Source organism: Electrona antarctica, assembly GCF_951216825.1.
Source record: "Electrona antarctica genome assembly, chromosome: 12".
NCBI classification, from domain to species: domain Eukaryota; kingdom Metazoa; phylum Chordata; class Actinopteri; order Myctophiformes; family Myctophidae; genus Electrona; species Electrona antarctica.
In genome coordinates this window covers 32,580,766-32,595,380 of record NC_136793.1, presented here as the reverse complement: position 1 = coordinate 32,595,380, position 14,615 = coordinate 32,580,766, and the positions used below count along the sequence as shown (strand labels likewise).

At 42.9% G+C, this 14,615-nt stretch overlaps 1 protein-coding gene across 5 annotated transcripts in view; it reads left to right on the top strand.

Moving 5' to 3' along the window:
- Positions 1–14,275, top strand: part of ssh1a (slingshot protein phosphatase 1a) — a 35,350-nt gene extending 21,075 nt beyond the window's left edge. For 3 of the 5 annotated variants that reach the window (XM_079517209.1, XM_079517208.1, XM_079517212.1), the window contains 12 exons: positions 1,592–1,656; positions 2,518–2,666; positions 4,515–4,583; positions 4,753–4,818; positions 6,187–6,378; positions 6,518–6,611; positions 8,438–8,566; positions 9,507–9,553; positions 9,680–9,826; positions 10,166–10,366; positions 10,636–11,323; positions 11,478–14,275. In XM_079517209.1, the coding sequence (XP_079373335.1) occupies positions 1,592–1,656; positions 2,518–2,666; positions 4,515–4,583; positions 4,753–4,818; positions 6,187–6,378; positions 6,518–6,611; positions 8,438–8,566; positions 9,507–9,553; positions 9,680–9,826; positions 10,166–10,366; positions 10,636–11,323; positions 11,478–12,608 (2,978 nt within the window). In that variant the 3' untranslated portion in view covers positions 12,609–14,275. The remainder of the gene's footprint in view (positions 1–1,591; positions 1,657–2,517; positions 2,667–4,514; positions 4,584–4,752; positions 4,819–6,186; positions 6,379–6,517; positions 6,612–8,437; positions 8,567–9,506; positions 9,554–9,679; positions 9,827–10,165; positions 10,367–10,635; positions 11,324–11,477) is intronic. The other 2 variants (XM_079517210.1, XM_079517211.1) reach the window with 1 other exon arrangement.
- The last annotated feature ends 340 nt before the right edge of the window (positions 14,276–14,615 follow it).

The following is a 14,615-nucleotide window of genomic DNA, read 5'->3' as shown; positions in this document are numbered from 1 at the left end:
TATCCAACATCAGGTTCTTAAGTTCTGCAGTGTTGTCAGCCAAGCTGTCACGCCACATCACGTCTACATAGGTGGTACGCTTCTTTCCCCTCCTGGCTTTGCCCTAGGTTGGCTCCCATAGAGTCAATTTACTTGCCTCAAGTTCTGGGTGCCTGATGCAGTGCCCTGCCAGCCTCATCCTTCTCTCTCGGACTTTGTCCGTGACACGTGGTAGGTCCCCATAGAGGTCCACATTTCTGATGCGGTCCGTCCATGTGACACCTAGTGCCATTCGTAGCATTCTTGTGTAGACTCCATCCAGGGCTTTTCCTGTTGTACTGTGAGGGTCCATGTCTCGGCCCCATACAGCAGTACTGACTCCACAGTAGCTATGAACAGCTGCCTATTAAAGTCTTAAGTAGCCTAATAAGTATCACTATACTTAAGTAGCCTAATAAGTATCACTATACTTAAAGTAGGGTCTCATACATTGCATTAAAAATCAACTCCAAGCGTATTATAACAGGATAAATCAATCTAGCATGTGCAACTCTGCCAATAGTGAGGAGAGCACTTGGATCATGCCTGCCTCATTGATGGTGCCCCTGTTGCTGTCAATGGGAACATTGTGAAGTCCCTGATGCTGCAAGTTCAATTATGTTTTTATTTTATTTTTTATTAGCATTTTGTGAATGAGAATTCAAATTGTGAAACTGAAAGACTTAAATGTATGCATGAATACTATGAGTCCAGGTAGATGGCCTGGCATGTTGTATACTGTGCTGAAAGCAATAATTAAAACCACCTAGGAGAGGTGTTGTGACACACTGAAGCATACTTGGCTCCCTTTCTGAGTCCATAGCTGCTTACGACTGCAGTTGGAGGAGACGTCATGTTACTGTAATCCACAGCCCATGTTCTCACCCCATTTATCTGGGTTAACTTTGTTGTAGTTTCATGGTTAACCATGTAATTTGAGGAGGATCAGTTCATTAACGTAAAAGAGAAAAAAATATTATTCGTTAATTGTGAAACATATTGATGACACATTTCAGCTAATTGACGGTCCAAGATGCATCATTGTCTAAAGTAAATTGTTTGAAAGTCGACTCGTTCAAGTCAAGGAAGCCTTATAATATGATTAGGCTGTATTGATGGAGCCAATGTGAGAGCCTCAAGTATGCATCTTGACATGGGCACACACAGACATTTCACTCAATGTCACTATGGCCTCATTCAAACACCAATCAAGCAAATGTTTGGTCGTTTTTTTTGTTTTTTTTAGGCCACCACAATGCTTTTCCAATAACTAGTTTTAATATTTTGACTTTAAAACCAGGGACCACTCTTATTTTACATATTGTCAGCAGATTAAAGAGCATTTCTCACATATAATATCCCAGTAATATGGGCTGGATCTCATTTAATATCCCAGTAATATGGGCTGGATCTCATTTAATATCCCAGTAATATGGGCTGGATCTCATTTTGTTTGAAGTTGAGATTAATTGGCAATATGTCTACACAGTTTTATAATCACATAAAACCATGGTGTGAGATGATATTGAATCGCCACACAGCTGTTGTCATGGATCTGTTTGTCTCTCAACAGGCGACTTACCTCAGCACCTGCAAGTGATGATAAACATTCTTCGTTCTGAAGACAGAATCAAACTGGTGAGAGATGACACACACACACACACACACACACACACACACACACACACACACACACACACAGAGAATCAAGGTCGGTGAGTAACAACCTGGCACCCTGGCATGGCAAACTTTCTGAATGCATTTTATTGTGTACTTAAGACTCTCATTTGCTTGCTATAATTATTAGCTCATGAAGACATGTTTGAACACACAATGAAGAGCATTACCAAATGTTTCCATGGATATGTGTTAAACAGTGTGTGTTAGTTTAGTGTTCGTAAGGCTTGTGTTATCTGCCAGGATGCTCACATTGTAGGACTTGATTGCCACACTGCTGTAGTACCCCTTTATTAATTACCCCTTTGCACAATCAAGAGGGACATACAGTTGGGTGCCACCGATATTGTCCCTTATCATTTGACCCATTTAGGCCTGACCTCAACATTTTTAAAAATCCTTCGAAATCCTCCAGTTTTCTGAAATAAATATTTTCACGATTTTTCAAAAATAGCAGACCTACAAGTTCGTAGCGCGCCACTCGGTGGCGCGCTATGAGCTTGTAGATCTGCTATTTTTCAATAGCTAAATTATAACAATGTTTAAAACACCAAAAGGGGTTCCTGCCCAAAATGGGTTAACTGTCCTTTTGCGCAGATCACGCAAACCACAGCAAAAAGAAAAGGACAATATCGATGGCCTCCAACTGTACATGTGCATACAGTATGATCAGGACATTCAGCTGGCACTAGAAAGTTTCTTTGTTGCATTTAGCTGAGAGAAATAGATGGTTATTTGATGCTATATTGTCATGTTTTTGCGCCTGGTACAACTGATAGGGATGGTATCAATATACTAATCAGTGCAGTGGTGCACTGGCAGGTAACATGTGGCCTATCTTGCATCCAGGCAGTGCGGTTGGAGAGTGCGTGGTCAGACCGCGTGCGCTACATGGTGGTGGTTTACACCAGTGGGCGACAGGACACGGAGGAAAACATCCTGCTGGGAATGGACTTCACCAACAAGGACAGGTATGAACATGTGGAATGAAAAGGAAGTGATGTCCGCACACTGTTTCACTGCTCCCAGGAAATGTCTTTATTGGTACAACGTTTCGACCCGTGTGGGTCTTCGTCAGGTATGAGTACAAAACATCAAGTAGGCGTGTTATATACAACAGCATATGGGCAGGTCAACAAGGAACAAGCTCTATTGCAATGAGGGAAATCAAGCAAGACACACCCACTGCATCTGAAAGGATATGGCTGCAATCAGCATAAAGGGCATATCAAGCTAAGGACTCTAATTATATTGTAAATAGTGGCACTAAGGCAAACTCTTTAGAACCCAATAGAAAAGTATAGAGGTGCAGACAAAATGAATAGTAGGCTGCAAACCAGTGAACCAATGAACATGTGGCTCTACAACTGGCACAGGAATTCACCTGCCCTGCTTGGCAAATATCTGTTCAAGGCAACTAATTGGAATAAAACAAATGCACCAAGGCTAAGTGATTAAGAATCATATTTATAGAGCACCGAAGTCCTGACGTCACTGTCAGTAGAGGGCGTCAGTCCCCAGGTTCGTGTACTTTTTATTTGCATTGTAATCTCCATAGGGGGATTTTAGATCGCCTCATAAGAACTGTGTTTGAAAAATAAACCGATCACCCCGGCCTTTTCACTCATATGGATATGAAGCATCGACTGAAAGTGGAACTGTACAAATATACCCAAAGAGTAACAAAATAAGCGTTAGAAACGATTCAAACAACCCAGAGACTACATTTCCGGGTAGGCAGGGTGGCTGCATCTGCCCGTCGCACAACAGAAACTGAATGAATTTATTTTTATTTTATTGATATTTAATGTTTCGTGGTTAGTACGAGTCGAGTCACCACCAGTTGAGCTTACGTCAACGAGGAATCTCAGGAACGCAGTGTGTTGACAGCTGGGCATGACGTTACGTATATTAGCAGCGACATTGCCTTCATATGTAGTTTCAAGGCTTTTGCGGCCACATTAATTCCATTTTCTCCAGAAACTGGCTGTATCAAATATGACATTAACGACGCACAGCCACTCCCCTGACAGAAAGGCCGGGGTGGTCGGTTTATTTTTCAAACACAGTTCTTATATGAAGCGACCTAAAATCGCCCTATGGAGATTTCACTGCAAAAAAATAAATACATGAACCTGTGTATATACTGAAAGTGACGTCAGACTTCGGTGCTCTATTCTTTACTTTTTTCAGAGTGTTAAATTAGCACGCACCACGTCGCTGTGTGATTTGAAATGTCTTGTGTGCTGTCCACATTATTGCGAAGTCCTGGGGTTTATTTGGACACAACACCGGTCTCTATGCTCTACTGAACTAGACAATAAAGCTTAAAAACATATTTTTGGTTGAGCCTGATCAATCCTGGTATACAATCTGGACATGATCCAACAGTGTATTTGTTTGAGGTTTTATACTCGGGTGAACTTTGTCCCGTCGTATTGTTATCACTTTGTCAAAAGAAATTCCCTTCTAGGTCCTAGGGAGTTGTTCCATAACTTATAATTAATTCCCAGTGGAGCAGTTGCAGAATTATGCATGATCACATTGCAAGTTCAGTATCACAAGTGCCATATTTGTCAGGTTTGCATATTACCTCTCTGATTTCTAGATTCTGCAGAAATTTGTTCATGTTAAGAAAAAAACCTTTCCTGTGTTTTCCCAGACCATATGAATATCATAGCCTGTAGATATTTGTAAACTTTAATTCAGGGTAGGTTTCCACTATAGCCTACTTTTGGAATGTGTTCATTACAATTTAGCAATTTCAGAGAAACGCAGATGTTTTGTATTACCGGTAACTTGGCTTTTTTTTCTCTCAGCAAAAGCTGTTCCATAGGCATGGTGCTGCCTCTGTGGAGTGATGCAAAGATTCATCTGGATGGAGATGGGTAGGTTTCCTCTGTCACCCTAACCTCCTACTGACACAGACATGACTGTACTGAAATATGAAGATACAGATTACATTTTATGTTAATTTATAATAGTTCAACCTAACATTGTCATGTAGTAGACCTGTTCTGCTCCAGGGAATGATCGTCTGTTTTATTTTCTCCCCAGGGGGTTTACAGTGAACACAGCAGGTCGGACTCATGTCTTCAAACCGGTGTCAGTACAGGCAATGTGGTGAGTAACAATCAACCTATGGAGCCACGGTGGCAGCGTCCAAATTATACTGGGTAATAAATCAGTCACACGTGACAATAAATCTTCTGACTGCACATGACAGGCATTTGCACCACAACATTTCTAAAGACCAGTCAGTTGAGGCTGCCCAGACTCATTCTGCCACCTGCTGGTAGAAGTATGAATAGACTTTGGTAGAGGTTTTGGTTGTGTTGAGTTACCTAGCCATGATGGAACTGCAAATATTGGTGAGATATCTTAAATAGTTGCTCCAATAAATAATACAAAATATTCTCCCCATTGCCAATAATAAAATGACAAATCCTGACCCAATGGGTTTTTTTGAGGGGCGCTAGCCCCTCCTATGTCCAGCTTTTGGTGTATGTGCACAAACTTTGTCCTACACAAACATTAAATTCCCATTGACAATGAATGGACATTTTTACATCAGTGTCTGAGCAGTGTCTATTTTTGAGGGGCGCTAGCCCCTCCTATACACAGGTTTAATGTTTGTCTTTAGTTCAAAGTTTGTTTAGTAAACGCATTGACAATAAAGGGAACATTTACATTTTATGTCATATTGTCAATTAATGGCGTTTAATGTTTGTGTTGGCACTGTTTTTTTACATCACCATTACATCACCTAATCAACATGAGTTAGACTTTAATATCTTAGTGCCCCTCACCTCACACGGGTGAGATCTTTGTCCTACACAAACATTAAATTCCCATTGACAATGAATGGAGAATTTTACGTCAGTGTCTGAGCAAATAGGCATAGTGTCTTAATTTACGTCATGATGTACGATGATAAGAGCACCCCTCACTTCACGCGGGTGTGAATATTTGCCATTTACAATGATTGGAGAAATTAGGTCAAATGTCCGCCAAATATGACATAAATTTGTGGCAACACAAACATTAAATGCCATTGACAATGAAGGGAAAATTTACGTCATGTAGACGAACAAATCGGCTAACTAATGACTGAACAAATCGGCTAACCAATGACCAATCACATAAATTCAGTTGTTCATGAGATGATGTATAATGATAAGAGCGCCCATCACTTCACACGGGTGTGATCTTTGAGGGGCGCTAGCCCCTACTATATACAGCTTTTGTCCCCACACGTCTCAATATTTGCCATTGACGATGAAAGGAGAAATTAGGTCAAATGTCCACCAAATATGACGTAAATATGTGGCAACACAAACATTAAATGCCATTGACAATGAAGGGAACATTTACATCATATGTAGACGTGCAAATCGGCCAACCAATCACATGAATTCTGTTGTTCATGAGATGATAAGAGCGCCCCTCACTTCACACGGGTGTGATTTTTTACATACAATCTCATTGTAGGTCAGCATTGCAGGTCCTGCACAAGGCGTGCGAGGTGTCCCGCAGGTGCAACTACTTCCCAGGGGGGATGGCCCTCACCTGGATAGGCTACTATGAGAGCTGCATTGCTTCAGAGCAGAGCTGCATCAACGAGTGGAATGCCATGAAGGATTTGGAGACCACTCGGCCTGACTCACCAACCATATTTGTTGGGTCAGTCAACATAAATTGGCTCTGAAGAAGAGTATTATAATTCACTCATACAGCTGCTCATGTACTGATTTATAATGGCCAGGTTTGTGTGAATGCTGTTTAATTGTAGGTCTCTAACAAGACTTGCTATCTTTTGTAGGCCTTCAGAACGAGAGAGGACGGAGTGCCTTATCAAAGCCAAACTCAGAAGCCTCATGATGTGCCAGGATCTGGAGAATGTCACCTCCAAACAGGTGAAAATAGATCTTGTTCAGGAGTATAGCTCTATAGCTTTTTGTTTTTTTTGAGGGGATATATACAGCTTGTGTCCCCACACGTCTCAAGATTTGCCATTGACAATGAATGGAGAAATTAGGTCAAAATTCCACTAAATACAGTATGAAGTAAATTAAACATCAAAACAATAAACGCCATTGACATTGAAGGGAAAATGTACGTCATATGTAGACGAGCAAATCGGCTAACCAATCACAGGCGACAGGCATTCTGATTGGCCAGTATGAGATGATGTATGATGATGTACGATGATAAGAGCGCCCCTCACTTCACACGGGTGTGATTTTTATTATTATTATTGAGGGGCACTAGCCCCTCCTATATACAGCTTTTGTCCCCTCACGTCTCATATTTGCCATTGACAATGAAAGGACAATGTGCCTCAAATATGATGTAAATTTGTGGCAACACAAACATTAAATGCCATTGACCATTAACTTTTTCGCTGCTATCTACGTTTATAAACGTAGCTAGGCTATCGTTACCTAAAGGTGCTAACTACGCATAATGTTCGTAGACAACCGTATACTCCATATATGAAAGCGGCGACCGTTAATTTACCTTTTAGCATTGCTCCGGTTTGTATGGAGAACCTCCGTCTTTTTAAATCCAGCTCCATTGAGCCTCCATTATAACAGGATTTTCAAAGCGCTGTATCTCAAAAGGTTTGAGCGCTGTCCATGGTGAGCCGTCGCGCATCCTGACGATCGTAAATCATTTGTGAGTTTGTATCGCATCACTGAGCACATGTAACTGGTTCTAATGATAGCTGAGGGGTCTGAGCTAATGTGACTGATCACTGTGCTCACAACAAAAGCCCTTACCTCCCTGAATAACCCGGAAAGGAAACGAGCGTCCTCACTATTAATATAATTCGTTTGAGCACCACCCGGAAATCATAAATAATGCAGTTGTCCTGTTTCTTTTTCTAGCGGTCTGGCCATTGACAGACACACGGTCAAAGCATACCACTTTGTTTGTTTGATTTTCAAGGAAACCATTGGATTCTATTAATTTCGGTATAAAAATGATCTTCCAGAGACTTGAAACTTGCTTGATAAGTCATTCAACTCTGAACTTTTTTGTTCCTTTTATTTGTTTTGCCAAAGGTACCTTATTATTATTGAGTTCTTTTTAATGTATTTTAAAGCATAGATTGATGAGCAAATACATTAATTTGAGAAAGAAATTCAAACATACATGTCTTCTTAAACATAGCAGTGAGGTTTGCCCAACATTGAGTAAATTATTCAGATATATTCAGTAACTTTTCAATGGAGAAAATGCGAACAAATCTAAAAATATCTAAAAATAAATCCATAAATAAATCCATAACAGGAAAATGGTCTGTTAATGTATGTTTTATGGCTGAGGCTGTGAGTGTGAATAGACAAGGAGTTGTTGCTGTCGGGAGGAAACCTAACTCCATTTTTGAGGTTTTTGATTTTTGTTTTGTTGCATAAATCAGTGCTATTGAACACCCTTTACATCTGTGTGTTTCATACATAATATTGAACCAATGGAAAGTAGTAAAAATCGCTTTGGACAAAATCTCTTAACTCCATTGGACCCTCAAACTGTCTAAAGCTGGCTAAAGCAACTAAGTCCACTACCGCTTCCTGAAAAATGTATAATTTTCATTTCCTGAAAAATGAACAATTTGAAGTTAAGAGGTTTCTTCCCGACAGCAGAGATGTGTATAAACAGCAGTATGGTCTTGTAAGAGTATTACTTTTTAAGCCTCTAAAATAACATGGTATCTGCGATCTAATGCTTTTCCCAGATCCGTACAGAGCTGGAGAAGCACATGAACTGTAACCTGAACGAGTATAAAGAGTTCATCGACAACGAGATGCTACTGATCCTGGGGCAGATGGACAAGGCCACACTCATTTTTGACTATCTGTACTTGGTAAGATGCCTCATGTCACCTCCTACATCTGCTGAAGCATTTAGTCACACTATGGTTTTCTGTAAAAGGTTTTAGTAGGGCACGGTGGTAATGCTGTCGCCTCACAGCAAGAAGGTCCTGGGTTCGATTCCCACTGGAGACGCTGGGGGCGTGTTCTCTCCTCCGTGTCATCAGTGCCCATACCAGAGGCGGGGTTGGCGAAAGGGCCTTTCTGTGTGGAGTTTGCATGTTCTCCCTGTGTCCCCTAGGGCAGGTGTTCTCAACGTTTTTGGCCGGGGACCCCCTGAAATGCTTTGGCAATGTCTCGGGACCACAGATATACATTAGGGAAGGTGTATGCATGTACTATGTGTACTATGTAAACTCTTCCTTTCCATTTTCTAGTCATTCAGTTGCAAAAAAATAATAATTTGGGGACCCCCCACAATAATTTGGCGACCCTCCGAGGGGTCGCGACCCACGGGTTGAGAACCCCTGCCCTAGGGTAGGTAGTAGGTACCCTCACAAAAAACATGCAGTAATCCTGGTCTCTAAACTACCTCCCCCTGATGGAGGGGAAAGGAACTGGTCGGAATAATGTGTTCCTTCCACGCGCTACATCCGGCCGGGGAAACTCCCCCCTGTCAGGTGAAAAGAAGCAGCTTGGACTACTCATGCATAGAAGGAAGCATGAGGTCAGTCCGCTGCCCCCCCAGGTTGGCAGAGGAAGTGTAGCAACCAGGATTACATTAGATAATTGACACTGGGTGAAAAAAATGGGTTGCAAAATCGTGGGATAAAAATTATAGAAAAAAAAGGTTTTAGTATTGGTCTTGTCCTTGTCAGCTCAGTGAATGTCCGGTGTCTGGCTAATGTTGCTTGTGAACCTTTATTTTTTTCTGAGAAGAGAACAATTATACAGACTGGGTATAAACGGTACTTTCATGTCATTTGTTGGCAGGGATCAGAATGGAATGCCTCCAATCTGGAAGAGCTACAAGAGACTGGGTAATTATTTTGCAATTACAGAGGCGCTAAGATACAGCAACCTTGTTCAAAACATCTTTCACTTTGTTTTGTTCAACTAGGAATGTTGATGGGAAAGTGTCCTCTAACACTATCTTTCCTCCCCAGGGTGGGCTATATCCTCAATGTCACCAGGGAGATAGACAACTTCTTTCCAGGCACATTCAGTTATCACAACATACGCGTCTATGATGAGGAGGCCACTGACCTGCTGGCTCACTGGAATGACACATACAACTTCATTGTTAAAGCAAAGTGAGTTGTTAATGCAACAGAGGTCAATAAGTCACTGCATGTTAAGCATGTTTTAGAAACGGTTCGTCATCACCAGAGACAGACATGCCATTATTTTATGCTGACTGCCAAATCAGTGAAATCTCATTTCCTATCTTTCCTTCTTTGCAAACGACTGGATCATAACAGAGAAAATATTATAGAAAATATTACCGAAGGACATACATACTTACAGCTATGGTTACCACAATGTAGCTAGTAGTATTGACATCCAAGTGCCATCCAGTATTCATTCACATTGATGATTGTGCTAATCTATAAACCACTTGTTAAGGCAGAGTTTTGATTTATCCTGAATAGGAAGAACCATTCCAAGTGTCTGGTCCACTGCAAGATGGGTGTCAGTCGGTCTGCCTCCACAGTTATTGCCTATGCCATGAAAGAGTTCGGCTGGTCACTAGAGAAGGCCTACAACTTTGTTAAGGAGAAGAGGAGCATCACACGACCAAATGCAAGCTTTATGAGACAGCTAGCAGAGTACGAGGGCATCCTGGATGCAAGGTACTGTGTGTGTGTGTGTGTGTGTGTGTGTGTGAGACTGTGTGTGTGTGAGACTGTGTGTGTGTGAGATTGTGTGTGTGTGTGTGTGTGTGTGTGTGTGACTGTGTGTGTGACTGTGTGTGTGTGTGTGTGTGTGTGACTGGGTGTGTGTGACTGTGGGTGTGTGACTGTGAGTGTGTGAGACTGTGGGTGGGTGTGGGTGTGTGTGTGTGACTGTGGGTGTCATTTGAATGCCTGTTGCCCTCATCCTCTCCTTTTTTCTGTCTCAGTAAACAGCGTCACAACAAGCTGTGGCGCCCGGACCCAGACTGTGAAATGGCGGAGGGGCAACAGGGGATGACACATTGCTGTGTAGGGGAGGAGACGGGCCACCTCACTCCAGAGCCAGGCATGTCTCCCTGCTGCGAGGAAGCTCTGACCGACAAGGGGGCGGCATGTCTCACCCCGCACAGGACTGTTGCATTGGAGGTAGACCCCGCCTACAATAGCTATTACTTCCGCCGGCTCTCTGACACGGCCCTGGACAGCGAGCCATCGACACCCGTGCGTGGCCCTCCCCTCTTGAACATGGACAAGGTCTTCATCGAAATAGAGGATGTGGAGCGGGATGCCCTGCTAGATGACGAGGCCTTTGAGGGACGTGAAGATCCACCGCTTCCCCACTTTGCTCCATCCGGGGAGGGCACAGCTGCTCAGACCTGCTGCCGTGGTCCAGAACCCCTGGAGGAGCTGCGCCTGAGGCTGGAGTTCAGCACCGTGGAGGAAGAGGATGAGGAGGAGGTGCAGAAAGAGGAGGCTGAGATGGAGGTGCTCATGCAGCCTGATGGAGGAGGTGGGGGTGACGGTGATGATGCGGAAGAATTGGTTGACACGGAGAGTAACGGGATGGACCTGGCAACCCTGAATGAGAACTGCAACAACAACAACAACCATTTGAGCAGTCGGCACAACCTCAATGTAAGTTTTGGGCAGCAGGGGCAGTATGTGGTGCTGGATTATGCAAGTAGATAAAGATCCACATTATAGCATTTTCAAGTCATGGAGAAACCGTAGTGGTATTCCAGTTTGTAGGAATTTCACTTCACTGCTCCATTCTTCTCTGTGTGTTTAGGAAACTGCCTCTTCAAACCCTCAGCTGGTCGATCCCTCTCTGCTTGCTCGCTGGGACTGTCAGTTGAGACAGCAAGAAGGGCCTTCGCTTCTGGCCACTAAACTTTGCCTTAACACTGACCCTGCTTCCATTGAGCCCCCTGGTTCTTCATATCCACTCTCGTCCACCTCATCCCCAGATGTCCCACATTCCTCTGGGCAGCTGCTGAAACCCTGTAGCCCTCTGTGCAACTGTGCCAACTGTGCCATCTCCCCTTCTATGGACGTAGCTGACGCTGACCGAAAGGATCAGCTGGGAGACTCGCCACACATAGCAGAATCTAAGGATGGCTGTGATGGTCTAGAAATAGAGGGTGAGAAGGAGACTCTTCTTTCTCCTCCAGAGGCTTCAGAGGCTCTCCCTGAGTTGATGAGTTTGGCTCTGGAGGAAGAGAAGCCTGTGTTGACATGCTACCTTGGCCTGCAGCAGGAGACGCTAATGCAGCTACAGAGGTCCGGGCTTGTACGCCGCCGGGCAGAGAGACTGGAGACACTATCAGGTTCATCCCAGGAGGGCCTTTGCTCTTTGCAGCATTTTCACTCCTGTTGCAGGCCCAAGAATAGTTCTGTTCACACTGAGGAGAAAGAGTTCTCAGTCTTACCTGGCGACTTAACTAAAGCTTCCACATCGTGCCAGTTACGCCTTGAGCCACTGGTGATGCCACCTACCAATGAGGCCTTGCTGAGTGTGATGGGGTCTGGTCTGCTGACGCCCACCTCCTCACCGCATGGCTCCACTCTGACACGTAGCTCCAGCAGTGACAGCCTGCGTAGCGTGCGGGGGAAACCTGGCTTAGTACGTCTAAGGGCCCAAGAGATCGAGGCACGTATGCGCCTAGCGGGACTCACTGTACCCTCCAGACTCAAACGCTCCAACTCACTCGCCAAGCTGGGGAGCCTCAACTTCTCCTCTGAGGACCTATGTTCAGCCTGCTCCTCAGATGCAGGCACTCTCCTGCTCCTCTCCCTGTCCCCAGAGCCAGACCCTGGCCTAGATTGGGACTGCCATACCATCCCTGTCCAGCCTCGGCCTGGCAGGGACCTGCACAGCCCAGAGAGAGTACCGGCCCAGGATAAGCTCAGGATAAGCTGACAAGAAGGATGGAGGTACAGTCCTCCACGGCCATCCCACCACCCCTCCCTCTGGTGAGCTGGAGGGGATCAGACAGATTCTGGAAAGAGGAAAGTTATCTCATGAAATGGATGAAAAAATGTGTGCCATTGGCTTGTTGACTAAAGGAGCCTGCAGAAAACTTATGCCAACCTTTTGTTATGAAGAGTTTAGTAGTGCCCATCAACACCTTCCTTTGCCACTTTGTTTCTGATACTGCTGCTTATAGTGAGGAGGGTCATATTGCTGTATCTGTCATTGTATGTAAGCCATTAATTCACCTCTATCTTGGTTTGATTCATGGACACTAAAGTGCCTTACCCGAGAGAGCAGAGGCACAGAGCTGTGTGTAAGGCAAGGACTATGATGGGGTAAAATCCTTAACTTTACAGTCTTTTATGCTCTTACTATGGCCTCATATTTACCAAATTATGGTCTGGTATTCGTTGGTACTATCATTACCTGTCTGGTACAAAGTGGTACATTGATGAACTTCAGTTGAAATGTGGAGGAAAGTATTTATGAATTGGTTTACCACACAATATCTGACTAGATGGTAGAGTGGTAGATTGTAAAATAAAGGGTTACCTCATGGTACGTACATAGAGTTGTTTCTCAAATCAACACTGGTTTAGAATTTCAATTCAGTTCTCTTATTGAATTCACCAATAAGCTATATAAAAGCAAATAGGAATTTTACAGAAATACATTTTAAACCCATAATGCAAAATTATTCATAATGCATGAATGCAATAGCGTACATGAGTCTTTGGGTGAACTGAACAGGATAAGAGTGAAGAGAGAAGGTTTTAGCTTCCGCTCAGTTTGTGGGGGCGATGGGGGGGACGGACAAACATTTGTATGTATGGTTTTCCTTTTTGTTTGCACTGCTTGTAATGAGTGGATGCTAGTACAAAAGCTATTTTCCAATATAACATTAGAATAATGTTATTGACCTCATTCCCTACTGTGTTATTGGGAAGGGCAGGGTGAGGGTCACATTGCATGGCTTGAAATCATCTTACAATGTGAGAGCACCTCCGGTGTGTGGTGACATAGACTTGAGGTCGTCAAATCAAATAATGTGAAACATTTACTTTTTTTTTTTTTTGCCCAGACTTATGCATTCAGAAAATGTTATAGTATAGGAAACAACCAGAATATTCCATACTGAATCTTCTATGTCTTATATTTTTTTGTTCACAAGCATTGCCATGTTTTAAAACTAATTTGTGCTCATTGAAATGTGGAAGACCAAAGTTCTATGGCTGTCTCAACAAATTGGATACACCATTGAAGCTGTATAAAACGTGTGAGTCATAATGTCAATCATTTACGATATTTAAACGCTGTAACATGTTTGCACCTTTGAAAAACAAAAGCGAGACGGAGTGTCACTGGGCTCATCATACTGTAGCTGTCATGTTTTTGCTCATATCGTCAATGAAATTTACAGCTGTTGTCACACTGATGTGACAAGGCTCACAATGGGTTACTTTACAGTTTTTGTAACCATTTTCTTTTTATATTTAATTATGCAGTAACTTTTTTTTACTGTACATTTGCTGTAGTTTGAATGCATATTGCACTTTTTATGTTTGTTAAAATGTACTGTATGTGTTTGTTATGGAAATAAATTTTCTTTCATAAGATGATCCCTGTTTATAATTTAACCAAATATGTTTTAATCATGCGCACAGTAGTAAATCTTTGACACATGTGTACGTATATGTTGAGTGCTGTGCTGTTAAACTGTACTGTAAGAGATGTAATTCTTTATATCAAGTAATTGATAATCACTTGATATAATTGATTGACAATTCTTCAGTCATGATAGCCAAGTCCTGCTTGATGGTCTATCACTCTATCTCTTCAAATAGAGCATAGCAGTGGGCGTGGTTTTCTGGACCCAACTCGGATCGTGACAAATCATGACAACAAACAATTTTTTGGGGGCCGAACAACACTTTTTTTTTTGTTTTTTCATCT